Raw genomic sequence first — 12652 nt, forward strand, 5'->3', positions numbered from 1 at the left:
GATCTCTATGTACCTCAGTAAACCTTATTCTGTGAAAAGGAAAGTGAGAACAAAAGTATGTCCCACACATCAATGGATAAAACCCACACAGCAATCCACACAAAAAAAAAAGTATTGGTGAAAACACAATTCTATATCTGTGTATTCCACATATATACAGTATGTATCTTTAAATGAGAGCATTAGAGTGAAAGAAAAAAAAGGAGAAAAGAAAAAAAGAGACAAGAAGAAAAGCACATCAGCAAGAAGGTCTCATTTTATGACTATTAAGCTCTCATTTACGCACATTACATGTAAACAACCTAAACAATTAATACAATCAGAGCCAGTAAGCAACAGAATGGAAAAAGCAAGCTGAGAAGCCAGCACAGCAGGCCCATGTTATGATTGAGAGTGCATGAAGGGCATGAAGGCTTTGGCATCGTTTTGAGATTAACAAGCTTTCTTTTTTTTTTTTTGCCATTAAGTCACAGTAAGTGTTCATAGACAACGAAGGAAGAACTTTAAGTTGAGTTCACAAAGATTTTTTTCACTTTGTTTGTACTACTCCTGTACCTAAATATAGCACAAACTGAAAAATGGTAATGTATTACAAACACCAGGAGCTCTGAAATTGTTGATATGCCGCTTAACATATTGCTTTGAATTTCATCTTCAATCAATTTTCCTCAAGTCAACTCTGAAGTGAACCTTGGGTTTGAGTACCATGGATGGTCGCTAGGTGCTGGCAACAAAATATGTCTCTTTCAAAACTCTTTGGCGTGGGGAGTGATGCTGAGGCACCATTTGACCCCTCTGGCTCTCTGTGCTTCATAACGCCACTACGCTACTGCTGGCTTTAGTCTATTAATAATTAATTAATTAATTATTATTAATTAATAATACTTCAAAACCTCACCTCAGTGATTCCTCAACTTGCTATATGTCAGTTTAAAGTGTGGGAAGTTATCCCCGTCACAATGGCAAAGGTACATATGAAAATGACCACTGTCGCCATGTTGAGAGCAGTGTGGAGGCAACCGATAAGTATGCTCTGAATATCAAAGTTAGCAAGTTTGATTATGTAATCTTCTAAATATGGCAAATCCTATTCCTGGGACACAAAGGAATTTGTAACACTGGCAGGCGAGCATTCCCCTTAAAATGGAATATTAATTAATTGCATCCCTAAATAACAACATATTTAAGCACTGATCAAGGTTTTTCAAAATGTATTTTAAGTATTGATTAGTCAATCATCAAGATGATTTAGTCATGATCTTGAGATACGGAGCCTGAATATGACTGCACTGAGGTTCCATGTTTTTCAACCAAAACAGCACATGCATGTACCTCATTTTGACATTTAAATGTCATGAAAATCATTACAACAAGCGCTTTTATTGTACGTGTGTCTTGGTACTCTCTGCTTCTTACCTGTTTGTAGGAGACAAAAATAGGTCTGCTGAAGATGATCCACTCCACCACCTTACTGCAGGGCGGGGTGGTCAGAGAGCCGGTGTAGCGATAGTAACTTCCCAGCGCAGACGGCAGCAGGTCCTTCAGCACGAACGGCTCCAGGACAGTCTCTTTTTCTATTTGAGAGAGGGCAGGACAGATCAATACAACATGAGCCACACAAAACTTTTTATTTCACTGCAAACTACAGAGACCAGGTTTTCTGGAGCAGATCCAAGTGCTACTGTTTCCCAGCCTTTAGGTTTGTGGTATTGATTTAATTTGCATTGCGTCTGCCTCGTTCATTGTCCCCGTATTGACAGACATAATTGCACTGAACACCTATAATTATGCCTCTGTTGGTGTTGGATGGCATACACAATACAATCAACATCACATCCCCAAGCCCAAATGTTGACACTGGAATTACTCCCGGACTGACAAACAAAATCATCACTGATAAGAAGCACATTGTGGTCTGTGTGGAGAAAGAAAGTAAGGCTGTTCATGAAAGGATAAAGGAGGCTTAAAGCAAGAAAGTCTGTTTCCGTTTTATATTACTTCCAGTGAGAGCAATCAAGAAATGGCCATTTCATGCAGAACAATTAAAGTAATCCGACAAACACATTTTCAGTAAATCTTTCTCTGAGTGGTGTGCCTTGAGCTACCACTGACCTCAGAAGAGATGTTAATTTGTGTTCTACAGTGGACAAAAAAAAAAAACTGCAGTGAATAGAAAGCAAGACCAAGCTGTTTATGCAATAAGCTATTTTTTTTTCAATGTGAAATTTGTATAAAGATTTTTCTTTCTCTCTGAGTGTGACATGCTCAATGTGTACTCAATGCCCAGGACAAGAGAGCGTGGATAATACTTTGAATTAACCAAGCAGGCTAACGGTCACAGAAAAATGAAATAAAACAAAAATCAGCTTTTAGTTAAAGCATATTTCATTTATAAAGCCAGAAATCACAGATTTGTCTCAGAGTCTTGAGTTGACCAGTTGGTTTCAGTTGGAATGTGTCTTAACTATGCAGGTCGAGACACTTTTAGGCTCATGCAGAACAGTACCAAGTGTTGCTACCGTGCTTCTGAAGCAAAAGAAGACAACGAAAAGATACATTTGGTTGCAATAACAAGACTAATATAGTAGTATAGTCTGGGAAGAAACTTCTCAGCTGCGATATGTTCATGAATAAAAAGGCATAGGACTGAACGACTGGGTACTAACAGAAAGGTTAAACGTTCATTTGCTCAGTATTTTCATGGAAATATGCCTATTGTGATTTCAATAGGTCTTTACCACGAATACATTTTTCCTAATGCTGGCACCAAAGGAAATCTCAATGGTTTAGCATTCATCATCTGGTGATCATCAACATCTGCAACAAATTGAACTAATGTTTGACCCTTTGTTTACAGTTTCATGATCCAAAGTGTGACAGCATGGACCAATACGGAGACCTAACCACGGACTGCGCTATCAGTTCACTCCTCACTAGCCTTCGCTTCGATGCATAGACGAATGCCATTTGCCCAAAATACATCTGGGAATCAGGTGCGGTTGCTGCTGGCAAATCATCATATATGCATTTATTGATTTTTTTTGTCTGCGACAGAACAAGCTGAAAACATCTGACAAGTAATCTGACATCAGCGATTTTTTTCACAAAAACACAAAGCAACATTAGCATTGATTTTTGAGTCTTGTTACCGACAAATAAAACCCAATATCCACGCGTGTTTGAACATTTTTTTACTGTGAAAAATATCTGGCTGTTTAGTTGCTCAATGTTCCACTGTGTTAACCAGCTGGTTGCTAACTTTGTCTTTATGCTGTTTAGCATTGAGCTGAAAAGCAACCCCTTTCTCATTGTCATGTAATTCATTCCTGATATGAGAAGATAATTCATAATGCAGCTTAATATGATACATTTAAGTCACAAAGTGCATCCTGAAGAGCAATTTGTGGAAGCTCTCTTCAGAGAAAGCTGCACAAATGTGAAAGCTAACCAAAAAGCCTTCCAGAAACATTAAAAACGTTACTTCTTACTGCTTTTTGAGGTAACCATCTGCATTACCGGGTGCAACTTAAACATGTATAGTTACTCAACTAATTCTTCAAATCCCTGACAGAAAATGTATACAAAGTAGTTTAATCGTTTTCATCAACACATCATCTTCCTTGTAACGCATGGAGAAAGAAAAAAAGCTTTGCAGCCGAGGAAAGGAGGAAGAGGAGGGGAAGGAGAGAGTGTGACAGGATGAGGGTGTCATCAGAGGGGAGAAAAAGGCTCGACTTGTGATGCAAAGAGGAAAGAAGGGAAGGAGGCGCAGCAAGAAGAATAAGAAGCTGGCAACAAAGGGAGAGAAATTACGATAAGACACAAGAGGAAGAGGGGGAGGAGAAGGCTTTCGATCCACTGTTCCAATGAAAACATACAAGGAAGAAGGGTGACAGGAATGAAAATAAGGGATGAGAAGGTGTGTACGAGTGTCTGGAGCGCGGGGTGATGTGTGCAGCGGGGCGGGTCACTTGGCGGGGATGGGGATGGGAGGAAGGGGAGATGCGCTGTCTTTATCGGCGACAGAAGCCCCCCCCCTCCCTCCCTATCACCGCCTCTTCCTCTAACTCCCCCTTCCTTCTCTTCCTCCTCACCCTCCCGCTGACAAGGCTCGTCTCTCGCTGCCTCCCAGACTCCAAGTTCAGAGATGTATTTTCAGCTCCGTCGAATCAGCGCGACAGAGCGAGCCAGAGAAGCAGGAAGAGTAGGATGCAGGGAGGGGGAGTTGATAGGAATTTGGTGGGGTGTGTGTTTGGTGGGGTGTGTGTTTGGGGAATGGAAGATGATGGGACAGGTCTTCCCCGAGAGTTATGCATCTGAATTAGTACTTCCAAGAGCCAAATGCACGCTTCGGCACGTCTCGTTTTAAACACAAAATTCCGGAGATGTCAAAACACACGAGACGCAAACTCTCTTCCTCTCGTATACGCTCTGTGCCACATGCATCACAGCGCCTGGAAGAGGAACGGGATGAAGATTTAGCGTGGGGAGATAGCCCGTGAAGTGACGGCCTGTGGGTCTTTTTTTTTTTCCAGCAGCCACAGCGGTTGAGGCAGCAGCAGCGGCGGCTGGAGACGGGCCTGGAATGCCTGACGTTAGTTGGAGCAAAGTGAGGCTGCAATCACACGGCAGGTATTATAAACTCTGAGCCTCCTGCAATGCATCAGAAAAGCTAATCTCATCAAGTCTCAATATTTCACTGCACAGTGAAGGAGAAGACATTTAGCGCAAAGTCTCATATTGGCAGCACACAGGAACTCTGAATGTTTGAGTGATATTTCTGACGTGACAGTTTGTTGCATTTAAATCTTTGAGAAAAAAACACAAGAGATTCAAGTTACACATCACAGTGGCCAAATCGCATGGGTACAGCAGGTGAAGTTTACTTACATTACTGTGTTGGGAAGATTATGGTAATTTGATTAATTGTCACTATTGGTTTGACAATTCTTCCAACCTAAATGACAAAAGATGTGTCTAAATGACCTGTACGAAAGTTTTGCCTTATTAACACAACAGCGTTGTTTCTCATTGCCTTCCAAAACACAACAACAGCATTAACTAAATGTGTCAGTTGTTAGCACTTTCAACCACATCTGACTTTGATCCTGGAAGCCAATTTTGTTAGTCTTCTTCCATCAGTCAACGTTGGTTTCTTTAATGTTACTTTGAGGAACTTTTAACTGACTATGAAGCCGTCTCAATTTAATATTAATGCCTCTATGTGACACAAGTAAAAGAGACCATCAACAAGAAGATTGGCTATTGTGTGGCTCCCCCCAATCTATTGACATGTGCTCATGATATATGTCTGCAGTTGAGCTTGAAGCATAGATAGAATACATAAATGTAGGAGATACAATGCAGACCACATCATTTTAAACCTTCAAAGAAATGCAATGGCTGTGTGATGAGGACAGTCTCACAAATGATTCAAACAGCAACTACTGGTCTGTGGACACGTCACCGCTTTGATGAGTGTTCCAAATATTGATCAGAGCCATAAATGCTATGCTTTGTAGTCCGGTCATGAAATGCCTGGGAGATGGAGTGAATGTTCAGGACTGAAGTATAAAGTGACTGCCCCTTTAGGTTCATTTCACTGACTGACTGGATACATTTAGACCAATCAGATGCACCTGTACTTAACATGGCAGCTGGAGTCTTGCGATATCACAAGATCACACAAAAATCCATCTTGTCAGGTTTCAAGTAATGTATTTCTGTCCTGAATAATCAGCATCCTGTGAGGAGCTACTGGCAGCTATGGGCGGGGCTTATGTGTGTGAAACGACACAGAGAGACGACTCTTCATTCAAAGCAACAATGGCGGCTTCCAAAGAGTTTCGCGAAGATGCTCCTTCTTTTCGTTTCACTGAAGCGTGGTGGTTATATGACAGTTTCCCATTTCTTCACTCGGCATCAATGTCTTCGGTAGAATTCGCAGGTTTGTTTAAACCTGATAGGGATCGCGAACGTGAACGCTTCTACCATGATTCGAAGTAGCGAAGATGCTACAATAGCATCAGTTCTATCAGAACTGGAGAGTTGTTGGCTTTCGCAAAAGTTTGAATGGCAGATGGTTCATCCAATCACCTGCCAAGTAGTTTTTGAAAGTGCCTGCCCTTTTCCACACAGTTTCCAATGACAGCTTCTCAGATGGTTGTGTGCAACAAACCATCTGGAGGGTCAGGTTAATGGCAGTGTCCATCTGCGGTCAAAGTTAATGAAAGGGTCAGTTTTTGATGGTTTTCAAGCTGGAAAGAGACAGATGGAGTTTTATGATATTCGCAGTGTGTTAGATTACAATTGAGAAAAGTGGGAGCACGACAGAGTAAGATCTGTTATATGGGATCACACCGGTTGTGAAATATAGCAATGTGAGCAGCAACTGTCTCACTGCAATAACATCTCATCAAAGATGATCAATGTTTGTTTGTGCCCTGAGAAATGTTCTTAAAACAAATTAAACCCTTTGAATTCTGAAAGACTTGAACAATGTTCTTTCACAGCAACAATAAACAAAATCCTAATAATAATCTTTTCTCTAATCCTGTAAAGATAGAAGTACTACCCACCATTCCCTGACACATGTATAAAAAAAAATGTCATGAAATGTCTGAAAAGTTGTTAATGTGTGGTTTTATAGCTGACATACAGGCCAGGCTGTACAGTACTTGCATCAGTGTATAGTAAGTATGTACCAGAAGTGGAGCAAGTCCACATAGCCGGGATGGAAAAATGACATATGTTGTGCATATGCTGTTGATAACGTTGTGTTTTTCCTGAAGCTTAAGGACATGACAGTTTAAAGATTACAGCGTGTTTCCAAAGCTCCTGTAATACAAGGAGAGAACACAGAATTGGCAGACAGCTGAAAAAGAGCAGATTGTTTTTCAAGACAAATACAGATGCAGTCTGTAAGTAGCCAACCTGAGGGTTTGCTTTTCCTGCAGAAAATGAACATCATTTAATATGTTTGGTAACATGATTACTTTTTTCACGACAGTTCTATTGAATCCATTTTTAAAGCTTGTGCCCACGACTGATTTGACAGCTTGAGATGAAGAAGGATAACAGGGATGGGACTTAACCTGAAAGACTCTAACCATTGTTAGCCACATATGTTGAATTTTGAACGTCTTTAAGACCATTGTATTCTACATGCTGTCCCATTTTACACAGATGGTCATGAGGTACATGATTTATGATAGTGATGTCAGACTCAGATCTGTTTCAGATGAAACCGTACAGCCCAGTATCCAAGGAATTGTGTATATATTTTCTGCAGGTCAGGGTTTATGTCCAATGCTTGTATTCAGTGCCAGTGCCGGAAGTAGAGTTCCCCTTGTGTAGAGATGTAGCAAGTAAGGGTTGAGGAGGTCGAGGTGCTGGGTAGTTACGATATGCAGTGCATTTTTGTACATGGGGAGAGAGTTTGTGTATCTGTCCTCACTTTAGTACAATTTATAATATCTCATCCACTGGATGGTTTGCAAAGTTTTTTTTAGGTATGCATAATACCCAGAGGATGCATCCTATTATTTACATTAGTGACCACATGGTCACCAGTGAAATATCTCATTATCTACTTAATGGAATAGAAAACATGTAATATTAACATGCATTGTTTGCCGCCATTTGGGCAATTGAGTAAAGTGAGAACTATTGTACATTTTTGATCAGCAATCATCATACTAAGAAAAGAAGGGATCAAGGTCCCTTGTAAAAAACAACAACAACGTATAATCATGTATTTGCTAATTAGAGTAATTACAATTACCACTCTACATAAAGGATGAGTAATCAAATAAGGCCTGCATCCATACTTAGTAGTGTGAAAATTATTATGAAAAACAACATGTAGTTTTTCTATTTGACCCTTTTTGAGAGGGCATTACACTCCCATGCGTGGCTGAAAATAATGAATATGGCTATCTGGATCATGGACCATGCATACTACTCATTATATTAATCATTTCTGTCACATTCATTGAATGTGCTGTAACTCCGTTACGTTATTCATTCTGGCCACATGACATCTATTGCTTCTGTCCATCCGGGGAGAGGGATCCTCCTCTGTTGCTCTCCCTCAGGTTTCATCCCCTTTTTTTCCCTGTGAAAGGGTTTTTACTATCTTTATTGGGGGAGTTTTTCCTGATCCGATGTGAGGTCCCGGGACAGGGAAGTCATGTGTACAGAGGCAAACTTGTATTTGTGATCTTGGGCTATACAAAATAAACTGAATTGAATTGAATCTAAAACAGCCCCTGTTCGCAGCCTAAAATAAGCCCTGGTGTCAGAATGAGTTATGTGTTTGTTTGCCTCTGGGTTACCATGAGCACACAACCATTAAGCACCTTTAATGAAAGGGTGTAAATACAGTAGAGTCATAACTGCTTTCTCCTTGATTTTTGAACTCTGATTCTGAAAGTTGGTCTTGGGAAAGTCATACAGGGACAGGGATGTATGTGTTTTTTTTACGCAGAGATATTTCAGCTCTAAATCCTGAAGTGTTCGAGGGCTGTTAAATTTGCTACATTTGCAAATTAAATAAGGTGGTATGTTACGTATTTTGCAAAGATATTTTGATTTTTTTTTACTGCAAAACACTGAGCTAGTAACTTCCTATCTTGTCTTCAACAGATGGAAAATGTTGGGATTTATTGTGTGGATTTATTAGGATTTTTATGTTGTCTTTTTGATTTCATATAATTGCGTGAACCTACTATTAAACCGTGGTACAACATTGTTTGAATACATTTTTATGCTTTATGTTCATGAATGATATTTCTCTCAGCATTAATTAGCACATTTGCCATGATTTTAGTTTTGAACACATTATTGGTTTCCTTTCACGAGATTTTCCTTTCCTTACATAATGGAGGTAAATGAGAACATTGTGATGTACAAACTGGTTTTCTCAGTGTAACTAAAATGTTTAGGCATTTCAAATGTCTTTACCTCGAGTATGTGTGTTCATAAAATGTTGCAAAGATTGCAAAAAAAAGTATATTCTGATACCATATAGACTTTAGAGCTGCTAACTGTGTATCTAGGGTCTAATATCTTGTTGGTAATCCAAGGAGCCACCTGATAATACTGTGTAATGGGATCACCTGTCAACAATGTTTTAATCACTGCATCCATTTCAATACACTATACAATATTTGTTGGTGTATTTATCCCGTAAAATTGGAAGCAACAGGAAAAAGCAACAACAACAATTAAGGCATGTCTTGTTTGTGTAATTCGGACCAGCACAGTAGTAGTGGGCAGATGGATACACTGTTGTAAAATCAAGAATCACATTTAAAATCCTTCTCCTCACCTACAAAGCCTTAATTGGTGAGGCACCATCATACCTTAAAGGACCTTATACCATATTACCCCACTAGAGAGCTGCACTCACTGAATGCAGGGCTACTTGTGGTTCCTAGAGTCTTAAAAAGTAGGATGGGAGTCAGAGCCTTCATTTATCAAGCTCCACTTTTGTGAAACCAGCTTCCACCTTCAGTCCGGGGGGCAGACACAGTCACCACATTTAAGAGTAGACTTTCCTCTGGTTTGCCCTGGTCTGGCCCCTAGATATGCTGCTATAGGCCTAGTCTGCTGGGTGACATCTTATGATTCACTGAGCTCCTCTCTCCTCTTCTTTATCTCTTTCTACATGAATTCATGACCCATTAATACACATAACTAACTTTGCTTCTTCTCTTGAGTCTTTGTGTTTTCTCACCTCACAGGTTTGCATGGATCGTGGTTATATCTGGACCCTGGTCCTCCCTGGCACCTACTGCTATAATCATTATTATTATTAGTTGCATTGCTATTACTATTGCCAATAGTATTCCTGCTTTTATCATTATTATTCTACTATATCCACTGCTTCTGGTTTTTCATCATGCCTACTACTCATATGAATAATTGCTGTCTTATGCGTTGAATGTGTTTTATCCCTGTTGAAGTTTTTTTGGGGGGGGTTTTCCTGTTCCGATGTGAGGTCCCGGGACAGAGGATGTTGTATGTGTACAGATTGTAAAGCCCTCTTAGGCAAATTCATAATTTGTGATTTTGTGCAACCGTTACATTATCTGTGTCGAGTGAAATTATTCTCAGTGTGTTGAACAGATCATTTGTTACTGATTTGGTAGTGAAAACCTCCAATATCCAACAATAATGAGTCTGAATAATGCAATGGAATATTTACCCAAATATTTTGTGTTTGTGTTGACGTTAGGCCCGGATGGACTAAGACTGGCTGACGGCTATAGCATTGTATTTTGAATCCAGGACATACTGCGTTCCACATAGTATCCATCAATTTGCAGAACTTCTTGCGAGATAGTTGAGTTTATGCATTGACCTCAAATGGCCAGGCACTGACTTTGAATGATTAAGGTAAGTCATGTCCACTATCTTCAGCAGAGTACAGTTCATAGATGGACAGAAAGATAGGCTTTTTTATATGGCCATTGCTAATGTGCTACATATAGCTGTATATTTACACACCTATCTGTGTCAGCTTTGTCATTTCCTCTGTTTATCTACTCAAGCGTCTGTGCTCCCGCTGCTCTTGTGTCACAGTGTTGAATTGCAGCGATTCCTCCTCGCCGGCACATATAACAAGTCCATTAATTCACTATCTCACTCACTGCACAAAGTCTCCACTGACTTGGCACTGCGAGACCCTGAATTGGCAATTAATTTTTAAAGAGTGTACAAGGCTTATGGTGGTTTCCCCTGATTTGAGGTACCGTGTCTAACCTGTGGCACTTTTATAGGAAATCGAAGAGAAATTCTGTTTTCCTCTTTTTCTCTCCGTCTCTACTACTGTACCACTATGTCTACTATTCCTTTGCTGATGTGGGTTTAGTCCCAAAGCGCTCTCTTTCACATCAGATCTGATGTGGCTCCACTGCACAGTGCTCGCATGTTAAGCTTCTTTTTTATCCATTCCTCAATAGGATTTCCAGAAATTTGGGGCAGGCACATCTATGTGTCTGTCCTCCTTTCTTTCTTATAGCATTTTTTTTAGGACTTCATTCACATCCTCTATCTTGATTTGAGTGTGTACTGGAGTAGTTTGCCATAACGATAGTTAGTTATGCCATGACGTTTTAAGATCATCCTTTTTGGAATAGCAGGTAGGCTTTTAGAGTTCAAATCATTTATTTATAGGTTTTCGTTTGGTCAGCACACCTTTCCTTGAGACTTTCTGGTGCACTGCACTGCATCTTAAACCAGCCTCATTTCCAGCTGTGCTGTGCATTATGTCAATGTGAGGATAACTCTTGAAAGGCCTGCTGTTTTAGAAGAGTTTGAATGAGATGAGAAAACTATCTGCGCTCCAAGAATAAATCTCATGTGCCCTCCTCAGAATCTTCATCCTTTTCTTCAAAAACAAGATGAACTAACTTTATTTTCTGAGGGTATTTCTTTCGCTATAACTCAACTACTTTCCAGATGGCAGTGACATTTGATAAAAACAAAATATGAATGTTCATCATGGAGAATTAACCCTTTGGACATTCTATTAGCTTCTCTCTACAAAAAATATTGTATCAAATAATCCGATGGGAAGTTTTCTGATGACTTTCTGTGGATAATCAGGACTGTATAGAAAGAGATAATTAAGGTGTCAAAGTAAAGGATAATATACAAACGGGTTCAACGTTTTTTTTTTTTTTTACTTGCGCAGTTGTGCAAGTGGGTCTGAAAATCTATTTGCCCTAAGTAATTTTCTACTTCTCCTTTCCAATTTTTTTTTTAATATATTAGCGGTTATCATATAGCAACGGAGATTACATTTAATTGTCATGTGTAAACTATTTCAGTAAACTAAGTTTGAAGTTTTGCCAACATCCTCCAATGCCTTACGCTCATTTTCTTTATATTTTCACGAGAGCCCGATCGGTACTGCACATATGCAACACTCAACAGAGATGAAAAGGAAGCAAATTGGCCCGGATCATAGCTAATTCCATCAACAACTGCAAAATAAATACCAACATGTTTAATTGTTTTTTGATTTTTAGTGAGTTGCAAAATGTACAAGCTCGATGTGGCATTTTACTTGCCCCAGGCAAACGGGCAATGAGTTCTGTTGAGCCCTGATATAATGCTGATAAGTAACAGCAGCAGCATGGGGGGGGGGCAAATCAGAAAACACTCATAATCCATCCATCCATCCATTATCTTCCACTTATCCAGGTCCCGGCTGAGAGGCAGCAGGCTTTGCAGGGTATTCCAGGCGTCCCTCTCTCTCCCTAGTAATAATTTCTGGCTCTTCCTGAGGGATCCAGAGCCTTTCCCATGCCATGCCATATATGTGATCTCTCCAGTCTGGTTCGAACCTGAGGCCTCTAACCAGTTGGACATGCCTAGAAAACCTCTAAAGGGAGGTGTCCAGGAGTAATCCTGTTCAGATACCAGATCCACCTAAACTAGCCCCTTCCGATGCAAAAAAGCAGCAGTTCTATTCAGAGCTCGCTCCGGATGTCTGAACTTCTCATCTCTAAGGCTGAGCTAAGCCACCCCACCAAGGGAGCTCATTTTGGCCACTTGTATTCGTGAACTCCACTACACAAAGCTCCTTAGCATAGGTTGGAATGTAGATGGACTAGTAAATCCAGAGCTTTACCTTCCTGGC

At 40.1% G+C, this 12652-nt stretch overlaps 1 protein-coding gene across 1 annotated transcript in view; it reads right to left on the minus strand.

Moving 5' to 3' along the window:
• LOC306736344 (receptor-type tyrosine-protein phosphatase gamma-like) overlaps positions 1-12652 on the minus strand; it is a gene marked incomplete at both ends in the record, with an annotated part of 390476 nt that overhangs the window by 80376 nt on the left and 297448 nt on the right. Inside the window, one exon of the mRNA XM_079217969.1 lies at positions 1417-1574. Within this exon, the coding sequence (XP_079074095.1) occupies positions 1417-1574 (158 nt within the window). The remainder of the gene's footprint in view (positions 1-1416; positions 1575-12652) is intronic.

The sequence above is a fragment of the Taurulus bubalis genome (genome assembly GCF_910589615.1).
Source record: "Taurulus bubalis genome assembly, chromosome: 5".
NCBI lineage: Eukaryota > Metazoa > Chordata > Actinopteri > Perciformes > Cottidae > Taurulus > Taurulus bubalis.